General features: G+C 39.1%; 1 protein-coding gene across 1 annotated transcript in view; it reads left to right on the top strand.

The window, feature by feature from the left end:
* Dnajc15 (DnaJ heat shock protein family (Hsp40) member C15) overlaps positions 1-20,837 on the top strand; it is a 48,701-nt gene that overhangs the window by 16,040 nt on the left and 11,824 nt on the right. Inside the window, exons 2-5 of the mRNA NM_025384.3 lie at positions 1,888-1,939; positions 5,907-5,980; positions 14,406-14,482; positions 18,640-18,710. Coding sequence (NP_079660.1) covers positions 1,888-1,939; positions 5,907-5,980; positions 14,406-14,482; positions 18,640-18,710 — 274 coding nt within the window. The remainder of the gene's footprint in view (positions 1-1,887; positions 1,940-5,906; positions 5,981-14,405; positions 14,483-18,639; positions 18,711-20,837) is intronic.

Raw genomic sequence — 20,837 nt, 5'->3', positions numbered from 1 at the left:
GTTTATAACACCATGACACATAGCACCAAGGAAAGCTCTAAAAAATAGCAAAACCATATGTGGTGATTTGAATATGTTTGGCCCAGGGGGTGGCACTTTCAGGAGGTGTGGCCTTGCTGGAGTAAGTGTGGTCTTGTTAGAGGAAATGTGTCACTGTGGGGTGGGCTTTGAGGCCCTCCTCCTGGCTGCCCATGGGACAGACTTCTATTGGCCATTGGAACAAAATGTAGAACTCTCAGTTCCTTCAGTGCCATGCCTGCCTAGATGTTGCCATGCTTCTTGCCATGATGATAATACACTGAGCCTCTGAATCTGTAAGCCAGCCCCAATTAAATGTTGTCCTTTATAAGAGTTGTCTTGGCCATGGTGTCTCTTCAGCAATGAAAACCCTAACTAAAACACCATACCCCTCTAGAGCATTTCCTTTACTTAATTCCCTTCTGTTTAGTAAAAATGAGGCTAGGTAACCTAAAAGGAACTTTGAAGTTTCTCTTGTCTCTGAGTAGTTCAGTGCTTTTCCTCACCTGCAGATGCCCTTTCTGATCTGATGATTATCATTTTGAAGTCAAATCATAATTAAGCGTTGATTGCTTAAGACGTAGATGTATCTTTCCTCATAGAACTTGCTGGCTTCCTTTTGTGTAAGTTTTGTGCAGGTAACCATAGCTTTTGGTTTAAAAAAAAAAAACAAAACAAAACCGGAAATCTAAGGGAGGTTTGGAATGAATGTCTAAAGGGAAATTCTTCATTCTAGAAGGCAAGGAGATCCAAGGATACTGGGCTCAACCATTGTCTCTGCCACAACCTTCTCTTTTATGGTTGATGTATTTTCCTAGTATGTTTAAGGAAAAAAGCTTAGAATGACAAGGACATAAAACCAATTTTAAGTAGATCTTTTTCATCAGGATTAGCTCATTAACTTTATGACATTCTGAATTAAAGGATCTTGCTATACAATAACCTTACCTGTCCTAGAAGAATAGAAAATTAGCTTAAAAATCATTTGTTATTTTCACTAATTTTTGAATTTTTATTTCTTTTCTAAGTATGTATGTAAGGTTTTATTAACATTCTAAATACAGCAAATGCAGTTGAGCATTGTAAGTATAAAGTATTACAGAGGAAAATGTGATTTTATCTTTATGGAATACAAACATTAAACCCATTATTGAGAATATTCTACAGAAAAGATTTTAAGAGCACATAATATGAAACCCTTTGGTAGAATGAGCTCAGAAATTAAGTGAAAATCTGGAAATATTTTAGGTTACTAAAAATTAGCTAATAGGGCTGGTGAGATGGCTCAGCGGTTAAGAGCACTGACTGCTCTTCTGGAGGTCATGAGTTCAAATTCCAGCAACTGCATGGTGGCTCATAACCATCTGTAATAAGAACCAAATAAAAAAAAAACCTATAGGCCAGAGGGGCCAGAGTGAGCAGGGCCTGGAGTAAGCTGGGCAGGAGCAAGAGGGTGAAGGGAAGGGGAAAAAAAAGAAAAGCTTAAAACTTAGCTAGTAACTGCGAGGTGGTGGCACTCAGGAAGCAGAACCAGGCAAATCTCTGTGAGTTCAAGGCCAGCCTGGTCTAAAAACGTGAGTTCCAGTTCCAGGAGAGTCAAGGGTGCACAGAGAAACCCTGTTCTGAAAAACCATGTGGGGGTGGGGTGATGGGGGTATTCAGGGGTGAGCGTGGGGTAGGGAGAGAGACAGACAGACTATGAAGCAAGCAGTCTATAGAATCCCATAGACAGTATAGACTTTTAAGTTGTCCTCGTCAGAGCAGCACTTGAAGATAGTTTATTCAATGTACTTATCATTGTTACTGAGGTGATTTACTCTCACAGCATCATGTGCATGACTATAAATGATAATATGTTTTCCTCCGCAGGGGAGAAGGTTGCTAGCTGTAGGACTAGGTGTTGCAGCTGTTGCATTTGCAGGTACGTTGTTTTGGTTTTCAGACATAATTTATTCCCCACCGTTTACAGGTAACCTAGCAGTAATCAGTCAAGCAAAATATACATAAGCATTATAGTAAAGAATTATCAGTCAGTGAGCTAAGAAAGCTAACTGCATAATGGTTGACATTCTCGAACGTTCTTTTCCAGTTTTATTTATAGTGTACAATAAGAAATCTTTAGTATGGACTGATGAGATGCCTCAGTGGCTAAAGCACTTATACACAAGCCCGAAGATCCAAGTTAGACACCCAGAATACATGCTAAAGTCACATAGTATCTCATGTAATCCCAGTGTACTGTGGAAGGCTGAGACAGGATCCTTAGAACTCTTGGACCAGCTAGCTTGAAGGATCAAACCAGTTCAAAAGTGAGGCCCAGCATCCTCAGTTATCCTCTGGCCTCTGCATACCTACTGTGGCACATATATGATTTCCCTCCCCCTTTCATAATGAAAGGAAGCCTGCTGGAGAGATGGCTCAGCACTCTGGAGCACTTGCTGCTTGCCCTCCCAGAAAGCCAGAGGTCAGTTCCTAGCACCTACACCAGGCAGTTCACAACTGCTCTAACTCACCTCCAGAGGAACCAACTCTTTTTTTTTTTTTTTTTTTTTTTTTTTTTTTGGCTTTTGCTAATACCTGCCCACAAATATACCTAAATAAATAATAAATTAATATTTTTAAATTATGTTTTACTTTTTGCTGTTAACTGATGATGTGTTTATGTATATGTATGATATATACATATACACAAACTGGGCAGGAGCACATAGATGGCTTTTGACAACTTTAGGGAGTCAGTTCTCTTTTACTACAGAGGTTCCAGGGTGGAACTTGGGTTGTCAGCCTTGAACAAGTACTTTTACCCTCTAGCCATCTCTCAGGCCCTAAAATCTTTAGTACAATAGAGGTTCCTTTACACTCTCACGTTTATATGGACGTAAACATTTCAAGGTATTTCTTCTGAAGAATATAGCTGTTCCTTGACTACTTAGTCATCTTGTAACTGTTGATATAGTTTATTCTTTTTTATTTCTTTATTTTTATATAGCTTTTTGTTTGTTTGTAAACTTAGGTGAATTTAGTTCACCACTACAATTATCTTATTCAAAAAAGGGTTTTTAAATGTTAAGGATTCTTACTCAATTTTTCTTTTGGTTTTTTTTTTTGTTTTTTGTTTTTTGTTTTTTGTTTTTTCTAGACAGGGTTTCTCTGTAGTCCTGGCTGTCCTGGAACTCACTCTGTAGACCAGGCTGGCCTCGAACTCAGAAATTCGCCTGCCTCTGCCTCCCAAATGCTGGGATTAAAGGCGTGTGCCACTACACCCAACACTTACTCAATTATTACCTTACAACTTTAAATTACATAGCTATTCCTTCACTAAATGTCAATCTGATAAAATTTTCTTGTGTTAGTTTTGTTTGCTGTTGCTTTGTTAAAATACCTTGATAAACAACTTGGGGGAAAAGAGGTTTTTTTAGCTCACAATTCCAGATACAGTTATTATAGCATGGAAATCAAGGTGCCAGAAACTTAAATCAGCTAGTCACATCTTATCAAAACAGAAAGAGAATTATTGCATGCATGCTTGTCCTCAGCAGTCTTTCTCCACCCTTTCTCAGGTCAGGATTCTCTGTCTAGGGAATGGTACCACCCATAGTGGGCAGTCTTCCCACACGAGTGAACATAATGAAGACATATGTCCATAGGCCAACCTGAGCTAAGATGTCCCTTTATTGAAACACTCTTCTCAGGTGATTTTTAGACTGTGTCAAGGTGACAATTAAAATTAACCATTACATCATGTTATTTAAATTTTTGTTTCTAAATTCTATGGATTTGATAATGTTAATTGTATTTTTTCTTTGGGTAAAGCTACATTACATTCAATGTTAATACAGTTAAGATCCAATACAAAATGACAGAGTTTTATTTGGTTCTATACAGTATTTAATTTTACACAGTTCTCATTAAAAACAATCAGAACTTAAAATTAGCAATGCCCTTTAGATCTTTTTGCCAGCAGAGATATGCATCGATTTTCTACTATAGTTAACTACTTCTGAGCTTTGATAAGAAAAAGATAATGTTTTTAAAGGAATCCTGAAAGCTGTCATAAACATTAATCAATTTTAGTACTATTATAGGGTAGGCTTAATTATAAATTCAACTGTGAGCTTTTCATATTAATTTAGAAAAAGGATATATCTTATTTGCTCATCTTTCAGACAATGACAAGATCTTGTGTGTACATTTTACACAGAAAAAATTCAGTTACAAATTAGAGTAGCAGAACTTGCCCAGAGCTAAATAAGACTGAGTAAAAGAACCTAGGAAAAGGTATTCTTCCATTTGTTGCAACTAGATCTTCTAGTGTATGTTTAAATGAACCTTCAAATATCACTTCCTGAAATGTTTATCTTTCCTTTTCACTAAGGCAGGAGTTTAGTTGGTGTGCCTGATTGTGGTTTTCAAGAACTTTGAGGTGATTTGAAAGTCATATTTTATATATGGAGTAAAACGGTAAACTGTCCTGAAAGATCCAGGTAGTTTAATTTTCCCACTGGAAATTTTAATTTGCAAATGAGCTTCTGTCTGGTTGGAATCTTACATGGTTTTCTAGCAAGACCAGTGGGTAGGGCATAAGTAGAGAGTGTGCCTTCTGATGGTATTCTTGGGCAAAGCTCGCAGAATGACTTAGGATCTGTATTGCTGTAGAGCCTCACTTGTCAACACAGGGGACTATTAGGACACTTAACAAAGGAAAATGGAAGTCAGAGTTTAGGCCTTCTTCCAAAAACTCAGATATATTTTTAGAACAGGAACTCATATTAAATTTTGCATCTTTGGTTGATTGTTAGGAAATCTCTGACAAAGACCAGTTTAGCAATTTTGATTTAACAACTAACATTTCCTCTTGCAGAGTTTCTTACTATTTCTCTAAGTATAATATAAGCACATGTTTTCTATTTGGTTTTACATTTCCTAATCCAAGTTTACTTCTTAGTAATTTGACTGGATCACTTTCTAGTAATCAAATTAGAAACATTTACTCAAGTATGTACATTAAATATATAAAGTCATGGTTATATAAACTGAGCCATTTTAACTTTCATTTTCAGTAGTAATTATAATCTGAAATATAACATAATAGTAATTATAATCTTTTGATCACCTTGGAGATAATTTCCAAACTCCTTTCCGGTACCTTGGAGCTAAGAGTGATGCTAAGTTTTATGGATGAGAAATCACTGGAATCTGGTGTTTTTAAATGAGAATTAAACATTTAAAAACAAAAAAAGGAAAATTAAAATAAGATTTTAGAGAAAGTAACATCCAGAGTGAGACAAGCAGATAATGAGTTACTTAAGAACTGGCTTCAGAGCTTCCCAGTTCCTTTGGAAGTGGTTGTTTTCTTACCTCCAGGTCACTCTGTTAAGTGCTTTCCTGTACCCTGTGTCTGTCCAAGTGTTTGCTTGCTGTGTACTTCAATGTGATCACCATCATAAATGGCAATGTAATTAATTATGTAGTATCATAAGTATCTGTTACAAACAGTGACTTGTTCTGTTCAGTTTATTGTGGAAGGAATATTAAGATATTATTGTATTCTGTAACAGTGTATAAGTATAAAATAATATACATATAAACACTGAAAACTAATTCTATTATCATTAGCTAGAACGTGGTATGTGTGTTAGCTATGATAATATTAAAGTCAAGGTCTGTCTGTTTAGTAAATTACAAGTTGGAAAAATAATAGGTCTTTTTGATAAAATTTGAATACTTATTTGAAATAGCATTTATAAGATAAACTATCAATAAATTATGTATGATAATTAAATACCTAATAAAAAATGGAAAAAAATTATGTATGATAAGCACCTTAAAAGTAATGACTGACATTGATTATGAAAAATATATTTGTATTTGTTCTCCTTACTGTTTAGGTCGCTATGCATTTCAGATCTGGAAACCTCTAGAACAAGTAATCACGGCAACAGCAAGGAAGATTTCCTCTCCAGTAAGTTCAACAAGGCCCCTTGTGATGTTCGCTTGTTGTACTGCAGAGCAGTTCTGAGCAGCTCTGAGCGTGTCTGAGGCTTCCCACCTGGCAGTTGGGAGGAAGGAGACAATTGATTCCCTCACATCATTTATGAGACTGTCTAGTTTATAGTGTTAAGTTTCTTAGTCATATGATTTTTACATATGAACTTGGAATTCTGGTTTTGATGACTATTATACTCTAGCTAGTGTTGGGTAGACTTTTTGAAGGAGGCTCTCATGTAGCCTAGGCTGGCCTGAGGTCTTTTCTCCTCCTTTTCCCATCTCCCATAGTGGCTGGCTATAGACAGGTGCCACCACTCCTAGCCAATTTGGGTTTTTTTTTTTTTTTTTTTTTTTTTTTCTTTTTTGGTTTTTCGAGACAGGGTTTCCTCTGTGTAGCTCTGGCTGTCCTGGACCTCACTCTGTAGACCAAGCTGGCCTTGAACTCAGAAATCTGCCTGCCTCCCAAGTGCTGGGATTAAAGGTGTGTACCACCATGCCCGGCTTTCTTTGGGTTTTTGTTTTTTGAGATAGCATCTCACTATGTAGTCAGTGTTGACTTTGAGCTCTTGATCTGCCAGCCCGGAACACCAAGTATTGAGATTGTAGGCATGTGCCACCATACCTGCCATCTCTTTCCATTCTAATGACTGTTTATTTACTCACTAAACATTTAGTGAGGGCCCACTACTTGCCAGTCCCTGTGCCAGAAGGTGAGAATAACAGCCGAATAAAACAGACAAGACCTCTGCCCTAGTAGAGCTTATGTAGAGTGTATTTCATCTTGATACCCTATATCACTTGACCATCTCAAACATAAAATTGCAAAATTCCAACCACAAAATCCTATAGGGCTATACATTCATTTAATAGAATTCTGGATATTCTTAGAAACTTAGAAGAACAGAATGAATGAAAATGGGTGTTAAACAACTATCGTGTGTTGGGAGCTAGAGAGAAGGCTTGGTGGTTAAGGGCCTTCCAAAGGACTCAGGTCCAATTCCCAGCACCTACATGGCATCTCACAACTGTCTGTAACTCAGTTTGCAGGGCATCTAACCCCCTCACACAGACAATAACAACAATGCACAATAAATACATAAATGTTTTTTCTTAAAAATTGATACCATGTCAATTGCAGCTTGTGATCACTGAAGACTGTACCATGAGGAGTCATTGACTCACTGGAATGTAAACGTTGACTTATGGAAATTAGACCCAGATCGGGATTAGATCAACTTGGTTTGTAGAAATTTGAGAGTGGATGAGTTGTTTTAGCAAAGATAGTACAAGCCCGTGGGCTTAGTTGATGACAGCCCCTTCAAAGATGACATGATAAGCAATTCAGCCCATGTTCAAAAGAACTTCAAGAGATTTTCTAAAATCTGAATGCAGTTTATAGAATTTATAGTTTATAGCTTTGTTTTCTCTTTCCCATTTATATCTGATATGACTAGTATTGGTAAATAGATATTTTAGCATTAGTATTGGTTATCATTCACTGTGTGTCTGCTACATGGCAGACACTGTAGGCAGTGGAATGTACTCATAGACCAAAGATACTTCTCTCTATGAGCTTACCTTTTAACATTTTAGTGGAGATAAGCAATTTAAAACATGAAGTTTTCCAAAATTATCAAGTATCCTTAAGAAACCAGGGTAAGAAGAATAGTCGAGGAGAAGGGGGATTTGTATTATCCCTTGTACTCTCCCAGACAGAGCCATTTAGGAGACGAGGACATGGACCCTCTGAGCGTCTGAAGGAACAGTGTGTTCTGGGCAGTAGGACACTAGAGGTCTCAAGGGGGGATGTGCTTACAGCAAGTGTAATTCCAGTGGTGATGGAAGACAGTAACTAAGCTGGGGCCCAGATCTTGTACTGCTTAGGACCATGGCTGCACCTCTTTTTTGTTTCTGAGTATGTAAGATTTTGAACAGGGGAAAGGACGATTTGACATGCTTTCTATTAGCTTGTCATTTGTCCTGCCAAATCTTCAGAGTGTAGACCGAGTGAGCCAGAGCTCACTGTGAAGGTAGTCGAGAGGGAATAGTGTTAGGTAATCAGGGTGTGACACAGTGACAGAAATGGAAACTGTAACAGGATTCAAGTGAGTATTTGTTGGCTTTGTCGTTCCATGTGTGTCACTTATAACTGGAAAAGAATTAGAAACGATCTTGCTTCTGTTCTGGTGATCTTCTGTAAATATGTGTGCACCACAAATAGAAACCCTGTAAGCTTTATGGAGAATGTATTATTTACTGCAGCAGAAGAAGGAAAAGGCCTTGAGAATGTCTTGACCATTGCAGTGCTCAAGAGAGGCCTGCAGCAGGCCAGGCCAGCTGACGTGCCCATGCTGGAGGCTTTCCCTACCGAGAGAGGCATGAGCGTATTTGCTGCTGCTGCCCTTTCCCTCAGAAAGATGCTTTAATAAATCCAGCTTTCTCTTTCTAAACAGAACGTGGTTACAGTTTGTAGGGAAACTGTTTGGAATAGCTTACCATCATCTTCTTTAAGAATAATTCATTACATATTAACCCCTCGAGAAAAACTGAAACATGAAGTCCACATAGCTTCTCTTCCCACTAAGGAGTCCAGATGCCACATTCCATAAGTGCAGCATTACAGGATTTGATAAGTGTTAACTTTGGAACCAAGTGGGTTACTAAGAGGAACGGAGGGTAATTGTATGTCACTCTCACGTGCACAGGGTGGATGGTCCCAGGCCTAGTGGCTTTCCTGCTTATCGTTCTGTACACTACGTCACTTGAGAGTTACTGTCCTGTTCTTAAGTTCCACTTCTCTTATTCACGTGTTTACAGCTTCCTGTGTTGGAAGGCTGACTGGAGTGAGTGTCATCTGGGAGCAAGGGTGGTGGGTGTGTTCATTGTTTTTCCACTGGCAAGGTTTGTGTGGGCCCTCACGATTAACTGTGATGCGTTGCTGCTTGAGATCTAGAGCTACCAGTGTAGCAGAAGTAGAGTCCCCAGGTCCCAACCTCACTGCCTGCCCCCTGGTCCCTGCATATTCAGAGCCAGAGTTTCTGCTGGTCACCTGATCTTTACACCTGGACAACCTGTTGTGTAGTTTTGTTTCACTGTCTGGTGATTTTACTTTATTTGTTTTAATTATTAGCATCTTACCATTTCATGAGAATACTTAATAAGTTGTTTTTGTTCTTGACTTTTTCTTCTACATTTCATATCCAGGCTGGTGGTTAGCAATGGCCATCTTCAATTCATCTGAATTTTATGTAAGGAAAATGCTTTAAAATCTATTTTATTTTTAATTATGTGTATGTATGTGGATTGGTCCACATATGAGTGCAATTAACCTAAGCAGTGCATGATCTAGTTAGATAGATCCCCAAGGCTGGATAGAGGGGCAGATGTGCACTGCCTGCTGTGAGTCTTCTGCAAGAGCCTCCCTCGGGTTTGTAACTACCAGCCATCCCCTCAGCCCTACAAGAGGGAAGTCATTGTTCCTTGTTGTTGTTTTCATTAATTTATTTATTCACTTTACATCCTGATGATAGCTTCCCCCGAGCCCCTTTCCCTTTCCCCTTCTCTAAAAATCGGGAGGCCATCCCTGGGTACCACCCCACAGTGGTACCGAGTCACTGTGGGATTAGGTTCATCCTCTCCCACTGAGGCCAGACAAGGTGGCAGCCATTGTTCTTATTTCTTCATGGCAGTGTATCTGTTTGTTTTCTTGGTCAAAAGGGGCAGTCACAGGCTCTGGGCTTTTAGGCTGGAACTTAGTAACATATAAGTGATGGTCTCTTTTTGCCCTTTACCTCAATACTTACAAAATAAGCGGCCTCTGAAGCGAGTGGTTTCCTTGGTTTCCAGGAGGAGCTCATTCTCCCCTGGTGTGCTTGGCGCTGCTTTCCTGAGAGTTAGGGCTACTGTGATGGGTTCCACCTGTAAATGCCGTCTTTCATGTTTTACACATCACCCTCTGTTTAAACTTTGTAGCTTACTACTTATTTCTTATTTTCAAAGTCAATTTTTTTTCTTAGTAAAAATATTTTCTTTCTCATTTCTAAGGCACTCTGGGAGACAAAGGGTCTTTATGATTATCTTAGGGTTTCTTTCGCAATAAAGAGACACAATAACCATGGCAACTCTTACAAAGGAAAACATTTCATTGGAGCTGGCTTACAGTTCAGAGGTTTAGTTTATTATCATCAAGGTGGGACACATAGTGGTATGGGCAGACATGATGCTGGAGGAGCTGAGGGTTCTGCATCTGGATCTGCAGGCAGCTGAAGTGGAGTGACACTTCAAACCTCAAAACCCGCCCCCACAGTGACATACTTCCTCCCACAAGGCCACACCTCCTAGTAGTGCACACCCCATGGGCCAAGCATTAAAATGGGGAGCCATTCCCATTCAAACCACTACAATGACTCTGTCTGTTATTTTGAACTACTGCCCCTTTGTTATTTAAAATGTTTAAATGAATACTAATTTGTTCAACAAATGTCTGATTATTCCTAATTTGGGGATAGAGTCCTGAATCATTTATCTTCTTCGAGGCTTTTAATTTTCTATTTGTCCTTTTATTTGAAGTCATTCTGCTCTGGCTCTATAACTCAGATCATTCTTAATAGTCTCTATGAAGTGTATTTCTTCGCCTCTCTCACCTGCTTTTCTGTAGGATTGTTCCTGTTACTGACCGAAAGACTAATGAAGACCTTTTCAGCTTGAGTGGTGTTAGCTTTTCTTTGGTAGCATGACCCTGCTAATTATCCTAATCTCAGGGAGAAATGAATGTGATTCCTGTTGTTGCTTGTGTGTGCTTCTTGAATAGAATAACACAAAATAAAAATGTGCATGTTCCAGGGTGTTCCCAGTAGACAGCACCATCTTCTCTCCATACTTGATCACATGGTTGTTACTTGTAATAATGTCGTGTTAATGGATCTGGACATTTCCATGGGACCACAGCATTTTCAGAGAAGGGACTGCACTTCTTATCTCTATATCCTAAACAATTCAGTGTTGTATATCTTATCTCGCCTCAGACACCCTTGGAGTTATTATTTAATATTAAGAGAGAGAGATACTGAGTTATAATTTTGTGCCTGCTTATAATACCAATAATAATTTAAAGATAATAGATTAGTATATTATAAAACTTTTTCTTTTTAAAATTGTCTAATATGAAAATCTAAACTTCATGGTTTTAGAAACAGGATTTTCTCTGAAGAAACGTGCCTATAATTTAGTAGTTCAACAACATAAGCTTTCATTTTCTCCTTTCTGTTTTTCTGTCTGTTGACCCTGCTGGGATCGATGTCTGTCCACAAAACAGTGTTCTTTTAGAAAGGTATGATGACTTTCTTGCAGACACTGGATTTTGAGGAAACTTCTGTGGCACCATTTCTATATAGTAAAAAGGAAACTAGTACAAATACCAGTGTTTGCATTTAAGGTTAGTGGCTTTGGACTCTAGAGGGAATGACAGTTTGGGAAGCATTGTTTTATCTTATGCCGACTCAAAGTCTCAGAGCAACCTAAGGTAGATGAAGACTCACAGCAATACCTTTTTTTGTAAAGAAGAACTTAATCAGCCTTAAGCATGATTTAAGACCAAAATAAGAACAAATGTGCTCCTGTAGAATGGCTGTGGTAATCAACTCAAATATCCTGCTCTCGTCTAGCAGTAAGGTTTGCGTCTAGTAAAGACTTTGGTCTCCTGGGAGAGCCTTTAGGTCTGTCTGGCCTTCCTCTATCAAGTACCCAGTTTCTCTCCAGCTCAGGCTTGAGGTTTACTCTCCTGTCCTCTGTAACAGTCTCTTGTATTTTGCTTCTGTAGTGGGTTGAAAATGACGTGGCACTTGGAATAGGGCATGTTACTCCTAAAGCGCTGTTTGATTTTTGGATCAGTATCTATGTGGTAAAAGACAGCCCTTGACATGACTTGCAGCCAAACATCAACATGGAGGGGGAAGTTGCTTCTGTACTAAGTACATACACCTTTTTTTCTCTTTTATCAACATTCTTTAAACAATTACAGTATAGTCACTACTTATTTGTGTGGCATTTACATTGTTTTAGGGGACCCACAGGTGATTCGGAGTGTGTAAGAGGATGAGGTAGTTTATATATACAGCTATTATGTTGCCATTTTATGTAATAGACTTGTACACATCAGCATTTCCATACAGTCAGGGTTCTGGAATCAATCCCTGATATGTATTATAGTCAGTGACTACAGGTTCTTATTATTCCTTATGAAAATAAAGGCTTCTGTCTAGAATTGTATATGTGTGCAATCACATATGCCTATGTTTCTCTCTAAAACCTGAGTTCATACACCTGCTTTGTGTTTAGAGCTCCAGAAAATAATTGCTTTCCCTTGCATTCTCTGATTTCTTCGCCTTTCGTTTTTGATCTCTCCTTTTCCCCAGTTTGAGACAGGATGTTGTTCTGTAGCCAGAGGGAGCAGTGATGTGTGTGCTTCTCCTGCCTCCCTCTAAGTGCTTTGATCACAGCTGTGCAACACTGTGCCCAGCTGACTCGGTTGGCTTCATTTGCTCCTGGTTTCTGAGATGGATCTCTGTAAAGCCCAGGCTGGCTGGGCTGGAACTCAATTCTGCTTCTCTGTTGACCTTCTCTTTGTTAATTCCTGGTGTTGATTCTTGGATCACGTTCTCTTTTACCCATCAGAAGCATTTGAAACCAATTTTCCCTACCTCACTTTGGGCTTCTAGTTTTCTTTCTAGGTTAGTGTTAGCATTTTTTAGTTTTCTTCTGTTTCAAGCTTTGATGCAGACTTCTAGGCTCAGTCTCTGTACTTATACACCTTTGGGCACAATCTCTCTTCACCAAGCACTGTTCACACTGAGAACTCTCAGGACTTTTCTGTAGATTGAACTTCTTGTCCATTTAGAAATTTGATAGAAGCTTCAAATTTAACACATTGAAACCATCCTCATGATATCTATTTCCCACAACTGACAACTGTTCCTTCCTCCAATCTTTATGGCAGCTCTAGGTCATAAATCTTGAAGCCATTTGTGTGGTTTGGGTTCTCTGTAAAGCAGATAATTGGGGCAAAAATAGGAGGGACATAACTTTAAGGAACAGTCTTAGACTCAGCATCCTTCCAAGCAAGACAAGGGTAGAGGAGCAAGTTGGGTTGCAGTGCAGACTTAACGAAGGCCAGGCCACAGCAGCTACCATTCATTGTGGTTAGAACAGGCCTATGAGATTAAACATGACCTAGGAAGGAAGTATAACTGCATCCAAGGACTGAACCCTAGAGAACCACAGTGCACACACTTCACTCAGTCACTTCTGATATGGGTTGCTCTAGGAAGAGGGCATGACCTTGAGTTTGGGCTTAAATGGTCAGAGCTCAGGCTGACCAGCAAGCAACAGCCCTGTATCTGAGTCCTTTAGTCCAACAAGGCATCTGGACAGCACATAACTTGTCTGCTACACTATTTACAAGTCCTCTTTTTGTCATATCCCATAGTAGTCCACCAGGCAAATGTTTGCTTTTAAGATACATGACAAATATCTGGCCACTTTCCACCACATTCTCAGCTACCAACTTCCTTTATCCCCAGTGTCTTGCTAGTTCACAGTCATGGTCTTCAGCTGGTCTCTGACTTCCAACCTTGTTCTTTTCCACTCCTCAAGCTAATCCTTCCAAACAAAGCCAAATGATGCTACTCCAGTGCTCTGGTTTTTCATTGCATTTAGAATAAGAACTTGTCTCCATGGCTGACCATGCCTTTCACAATGGGTTCTTACTACTTCTAACTTGTACCTTCCTAACTCACATCAGCAGCCACCATGCCATGGCATCCCAGCCTCTCTTGACTTTCCTGTCAGTTACCATGACACATTCTTCTTTCTCTGTCATTCATGATAGAGGCAAACAAATACTTGCCATATTGCTATAAGTGACCTGGTCAAGGTTATCCAATGAGAAAAGCAGTTCTTTGCTTAGGGAAAACATTGGCTTTTTGCTGATCCTTCAGTAATATCTCAGTAGAGAAAAATTAATGTATTGAAAAGTTGAAAACACCAGGCGTTGGTGGCGTACTCTTTTAATCCCAGCACTGGGGAGGCAGAGGCAGGCGGATTTCTGAGTTCCAGGACAGCCTGGTCTACAGAGTGAGTTCCAGGACAGCCAGAGCTACATAGAGAAACCCTGTCTTGGGGGGGGGGGGAGAAAACAAAAGAAAAGTTGAAAACATTGTTAACTTTTTTCTCACCTTCATCTTGGTTGGAGTTTCATGAAAGGATCATATTGTAGTGCATTCCCCTGCAATTTCACGTTGGTTTCTAGTAAAATGCATCGCTCTTCCTGTACCAGTATGAGGGGATTGAGGTCATGCTACTTCGTGCATGGAACTAATTATTTCTTGTTCTTTTCTGTGCAGAGCTTTTCATCCTACTATAAAGGAGGATTCGAGCAGAAAATGAGTAAGCGAGAGGCTAGTCTTATTTTAGGTGTAAGGTAAGAGCTGCATACATTTTTTTTTTTTTTTTTTTTGTGGCCAAGATTGTCTTGAAAATTGGGAAGGGGAATTACAGTAAGTTTGTACTTACATTTAAAACCTAAAAATAAAGCCCAGAAAAGAACATAGCACGTTTGTGCCTTTTAAAACTCGAGGTCTAGATGAATTGAGGTTAGGTGTGCTCTTTGCTCTTTAACAAGGATTCCTAGAGTCCAAGTCTGTCCTTCACAAGATCTGCACTGTGGCGCTGATTTCTCTCTGGACCAGTTTTAAAACTTGAGGCAGATCTTTAATTATAACACAGATTTTGTTTCACAATTCTTTTTTTACTTTTGCAATTTGCTCTCTACCATGTATTATTTTACATTTTACCATTCATTTACTGTTTAATACTAAACGTTATAGGGGGAAAAGCCAATGAAATTGTGTGGCTTTGATTAACGGCAGTGTCAGGACTGTTTTCTTCTATCATAGATTTACTAGGATCTGTGTTCATGTGGTTCTTGTATTATCCCTTAGAGCATATGCTCAGGTAGTTTTGGTTGTTTGTGGGTTTTGTAGTGCTGGGAGTTAAATCTAAGGCTTGAATGTGCTATGTAAGGACTGTACCATTAAATTATGACCCTGACTGTTAGGTTTTTGTAAAACTGTAACCTAGGCTGGCCTTGAACTTATGATCCTCCACATCTCAGATTCCAGGGTTAGAGTTATCTACCATACACAGAGAGATGGTTACAGTATATCATCTACTGCACATTTCCTAGAGACTTAATCAGAGTGATTAAGCAGAGGAATTAAAGTGCTATACTGACACAAACCTTATACATCAATACAGTCTTTAACCCCAAACATTTTTTATGACCGGCTCTAAACAAACAAGCAAACTGTGGGCTATCTAGATGGCGTAGCCCATAAAGTATGTGATCTGAGTGCAGTGCAGTACCTTTGGACCTGGAACTCATTCCCAAAAGTTGTCCCCTAACCTCCACAGGCGTACTGTAGTGCACGTGCACACACACACACACACAAGGATGGGTGGATGGATGGGTGGATGGGTACAAATGAATAAGGGTAATAATAATTTTAAAAGACTGGGGCTTATTTTTGCTTAGTGCTTTATTTTAATCTAAGAAATGGGCGTTCTCTTTCTCAGAGGAAGCAGATAGGACAAAGTGAAGGAACCTGCCAGTAACTAACCATTTCTTGCTCAGCACTGCTCACGAAGCATTACTATCCCCAAACCTAATGACTTTGTTTACTCAAGCTCAGTACTATTCTTGTAGGGGTAAAAATGCCACCCAACTCCAAACCTTGTTTCTTCCACCTACGCCTACCCCACCCTCCTTTCCCCTGCCAATCAAACATATTACAGGGAGCAGTTTAAAATCCATGGCATTGGCAACAAACAAATCTATTAAAATGTAGCAAAGACTTAGAGTCCTAATAGAGCAAAAGCAAAAGGGGAATAAACTGTGCATGCAAATGAGACTCCTCCCCTCATCTTCAAAGCTCACCACTAAGATGATAATTATCCTCAAGGCCGTGATGTAAACTACTTGCGGACAGGAACTTCTCTTCCGTGCATTTTTACTTTAATCTAGTTAGGTGGGCAGCAGACCTTGGAGTACACAATACTTCATGGTTTGTGTAAAAAAAAAAATGTTACTTTTTATTTTTAAATAGGCATTGCAGTTATTTTTAAGGATATTATATCATGATTTTCAGACTTTGTTTCATATGTTTAATTAAAACTTAACATCTAAGTTTTAAGGGCCAACACTCCATGTGACTTCAAATATGTACAATAGAAATTTGTGTTTTCCTAAATCGATGTCTTTCTTAACTAGTGATAGCTTTCTGACATTTCTTTTTATGGGTTTCTAATTTGAATAATATAACAGTGTCCTATAATGTTAGAGTTTGCTAGGGTAGAGCCTTCGTTCTTTTAAGGAGTTCACTCTTTGTGATTACTATTGCTCTTGGTTGTGGGTTCTTTGGTTTTGTTTGAGGGTACTGTAAAATCCATCAAGCACTCATTGCATATTCAGTCTGAGGTAGTGTTTTAAGGTACAAGCTGTAGACTGTGCCTGTAAGTCATATATATATATGTCATATATATGTACTTAAGGGGATATGTCAGGCATCTGGAACAATGAGACAGCACAGCTCGTTTCCATGTGCTGGAGCATGGGCTCCTTAAACAAAGGATCCAGGTACATCAGCCACAGGAAGCAAATCTGTGCCGGGTTCAGAATGCTGTGGCTTTTATTTCTTCATAAGCAGTTAAATAGAATAGTCTTCTTAGCTCTGGGGACTGCTACTCTGCTCTCTCAAAGATCAATAGTCTTTGACATCACACAATATCTATTTATAGAGAGATAACTAAAAAGTAAGTTTAAAAATATGTTCCTCTATAAGGCGGCTTTCTGTAAGCAATGAAAAGAAGTATTCTTGGGTCCTTGCATAAAGGACCTTGTTTATTTTATTCATGGAAAAATGGTTTGTATATTCATTTAGCTAGTAATTGTTCTTTTTTTTGCAGAGGAGTTGTCTTTTTTATTTTAATTTTGTTTGTTTGTTTGTTTGTTTGTTTTTGCCTTTTAAGTACAAGATCTTTGTGTCTCAACCTACTAACTGCTAGAAGTATAGGCATGTGTCACTATTCCAGGCCTGTAATAGTGTGTTTTAACATGTGTGGCAATGTTATAGGAGGCTAGTGGTAGCATGTAATTGGCAAGAAACTGCTAAAAACTGGAACAGGAACAGAATGAAGGATTGACGCCCGATAGCAAGGGAAGTTGTTTGAACAGGAGGAGGGCCTTAAGCAGCATTCTGGGTCCTTAAGAAGGGTCAGCCAGCCTCTGTAGAGTCTCAGAGTTGAATTTAATTCATACTCAGGTAATGCTTCGGAGTCATTCAGGAAATGTTGATTGTTTATATCCTATTCTTTAATAGTACAAAACTGTGTCATTTTTATACACATCCTTTCCTTTTTAAAGTCTTGGAGGTAGGCTTTATTGTATGTATGTTATGTATGAGAAAATTATAACTCCGAGCTCTAAGTGAGCAAGACAAGCTGATCACTGAAGAGCAGTAGAATTCCGAGTTTTGAATTTCGACTTGAATAACTCAAACCGTGTGCTTTACTAACACTCAGTTCATCCATTCAGATTCCCTGGAGCTTCACGGCTACCAGCAGACTTTAGGCTGGCTGTTAATTTACTCATTTGAAACCTGGTAAAGTGAAGTTGTTTACATCCTATGGCCATTAGTACAATAGAGTCTACTGTCGGTACTAAAATATTTTTCATGCTCAGAAGGTGTACAAATGAGAAACACTTGGAATTCTGAAAATATGTTTGCCATAGTAATTTTATATTTATTTAATCTGTCTTCTTTAATTTTCACTCACATTGTATGCTCTACTACCAGATTTTCCCACAGGTTTCTTACAAAGCTAGATACACCGTATGGAGTTTTGAGATTACTTGTTGAAAGACTACAGAAGGCAACTCTTCTAGGGCACACATTTCCTACCGGGCCTGTCCTAGCGCTTGGCCTTATCCTGGCCCTGCGGGAGCATGCTGGCTCCCTGCAGTGAGAAAACTGAGCACAGAGATTCAGACCTTGGCCAACAACACCCAATGCTCCATAGCAAAACTGACTCAAAGGCTAGCAGACTAGTTCTGGAACTCAAATACTGATAACACACACTGTCAACTTCCTCCAGGGTGACCTGAGAAGTGTAAGCTTTCAGTCCTCGTCCTCGTAGTGTGCATCCTGTGACTCTCCTGGCCTGTATGTGTGGGGTGCTTGTGAGTTGTAGTATTGTCGTATGGGTTTTAGTGCTGGGTGCTGAACCCAGGGTCTTTCTTGTGCTTGCTGGTCAGGGTTCTATGATGGAATAAATCTCCAATCAGTCTTTATTTACTTATTTTCTAAATCTGAGAATGAAGATTGGCATTATAAAGGACTGAAGGAAAATACAATATTATCATGATGGTTTATTTTGCTGGTTAGTGGGATTAAGCATAAAGCTTGTAATTTTGTATTTGTCCACAAGATGGTGAAATTCTCATTAGTTTTTAATTTCTTGTAGCCCATATAAATCATTAATTTATAATCTGCATTTTGCACTATTAATTTTTTTTTACAGCCCATCTGCTGGCAAGGCCAAGATTAGAACAGCACACAAGAGAATTATGATTTTAAACCATCCAGACAAAGGTAGGTGGTAGCTCCATTTCCACAGAGTGATCAAATGTGCTGCGGGTTCCTTTCAGTTTACTCCAACTCACATAAGTGAGGCATAGCCGGGGTGGGGTGAGGGTCGGGGTGAGGAGTAATGTGTCACGTGTTAAGATTTTTGTAATACACCAGGGGGCTTGTGGTTCGGAGTTGAATGGCCAATGGAAATAGTGGATTTGAACTGTTAACTTTTAAGAACTTAGTTGCTGCCTTTAGGAATGAGTATCTGAACTCACCGATGTCACTGCACTGTGAACAAGAAGGAAACTATGAACTATGGGGCCATGGGGATGAGGCAAACTGATTTGTGCATCATCTGTTATATCTACTAAATCCTGAAGACCAAAAGACAGGATTTAGGGATTTCATCTACATCTCTGTAATTTGTCATAGATGGTTGTGAATTTTTAAATTTTGTATAAGAAGGCTCTGAGGCTCGACTATTTCTTACTGGTCATGTTTTTAATGTAAATTTATCTTACAGGAAGACAATTATTATAACTTTAACTACACTGCAGCTGCTTGATAGAGGAAGCCCATATGTTCATTACTGTTTCTGCTTTAAAATAACAGCTGGTAGAAAGTTGAACTGTATTTCAGAAGTCAAAGGGGGGCAGGAAAGTGAAGACTCTCTTGGATTCTTATTTATAGACTTTCCGTCTTGTAATTATTTTGGAGAAAAATTAAAAACAAATTTCAGATTCCTATTCATCTTGACACCAAAATAAGGCATTCTTTTTCAGCTTTCTCAGCTTAATTACTTACTATAAAAGTTCTTCTCACTGAACATTATCCTTGTTGGGTTTTGTACTTGCCGTTCTTTGGTGTGAATAAACAAGAGAATAAACTTTGAAAAGAGGTTTTGCTTAAAAATTTTAAACAGCTTTAGCAGTTACTGAATGATCCACTCAACTAATTTACTCTTTATTGTGTACTTTTGGTGTAATTGACTGAGGAAGAAATGTGTTTAAGTGCCTCCTTGAAGTCCCTTCTCTCCTCAGTGTCCTCTGCCCCTCTGGGTCAAGTGTGTGCTCTTGGCTGGGATTGAGTGCAGTCGTGTTAAGCACTCCTGTCTGAGGGATGGGCAGTTGTCGCGCACGCCTGTAATCCCAGCACTCAGGAGGCAGAGGCAGGCGGATTTCTGAATTCGAGGCCAGCCTGGTCTACAAAGTGGGTTCCAGGACAGCCAGGACTACACAGAGAAACCCTGTCTCAAAAAAACCAAAAAAATAAAAATAAAATAAAATAAAAAGAGTGTATTACCACTGTGGGCTATTTTCCCTTATAGAATTGCTTAATCATTCAATTTAAAACATTTGGGGTTTTCTAAATTCATGGACTTCCTAAATTCTATCTATGAACCAATTGCAATGGTCAGTGCTGTAAGCTTGACAGATTCTAAAATGTCATTACCCACCCAGTGTGGGTGACCCTATTCCCTAAGTAAGGGATTCTGGGTTGTATAAGATATGGAACCTGGCTAAGCACTGCATTCATGTATTCATGGTGACTTCTGCCATGACAGACCTTGGACTGTTATACTAAACTCTTTCTTCTAAACCCTGAGCTGCTTCTATCTGAGCATCGTCACAGTAACAGGAAAATAAAGTAAGTGGGATTTGGGAAGAAACACGTATAATGAACTAAAGGAATATTGGTACCCACTATGTATGATGAAGTTGGAATCCTGCCTCATGAATCTGAAAATTATTTTTGGGAAAGTAACAGATTTTTAAACAAGAATGTTTCATTGACCTTGGAAAGAGAAAGCTAGGAATATTGCAAAGTGTGGCAATTGAGCAGTTCAGTTCTGTCCCCACCTTTTCTGTTTCTCTCCCACAGTTGTTCTGGGGGGTGGGGTGTTAGCATCAGGTGTTGCAAGCCCTTACAGACTCTAACCTCTCCCAGTGCGGAGATTCATGGCTGTTCATCCCTCACCCCCTAATCTGGGAAGGAAAAAAATAGTGTTCTTGAGAACGTGAAGGAAAGCGAGGTAAAGCTGCGTGCGCACTGTTGCTCTATAGGTGCCCCACTTCGTTTTGTGGTGCTTGCTGTCAAACCCAGGTGCTTTCGTGCTTACCAGAACTACTCATGAAATTAGTCTCT

This window comes from Mus musculus, chromosome 14, assembly GCF_000001635.26.
Source record: "Mus musculus strain C57BL/6J chromosome 14, GRCm38.p6 C57BL/6J".
Classification (NCBI taxonomy): Eukaryota; Metazoa; Chordata; class Mammalia; order Rodentia; family Muridae; genus Mus; species Mus musculus.
This window is presented reverse-complemented; position numbering and strand designations above follow the sequence as displayed.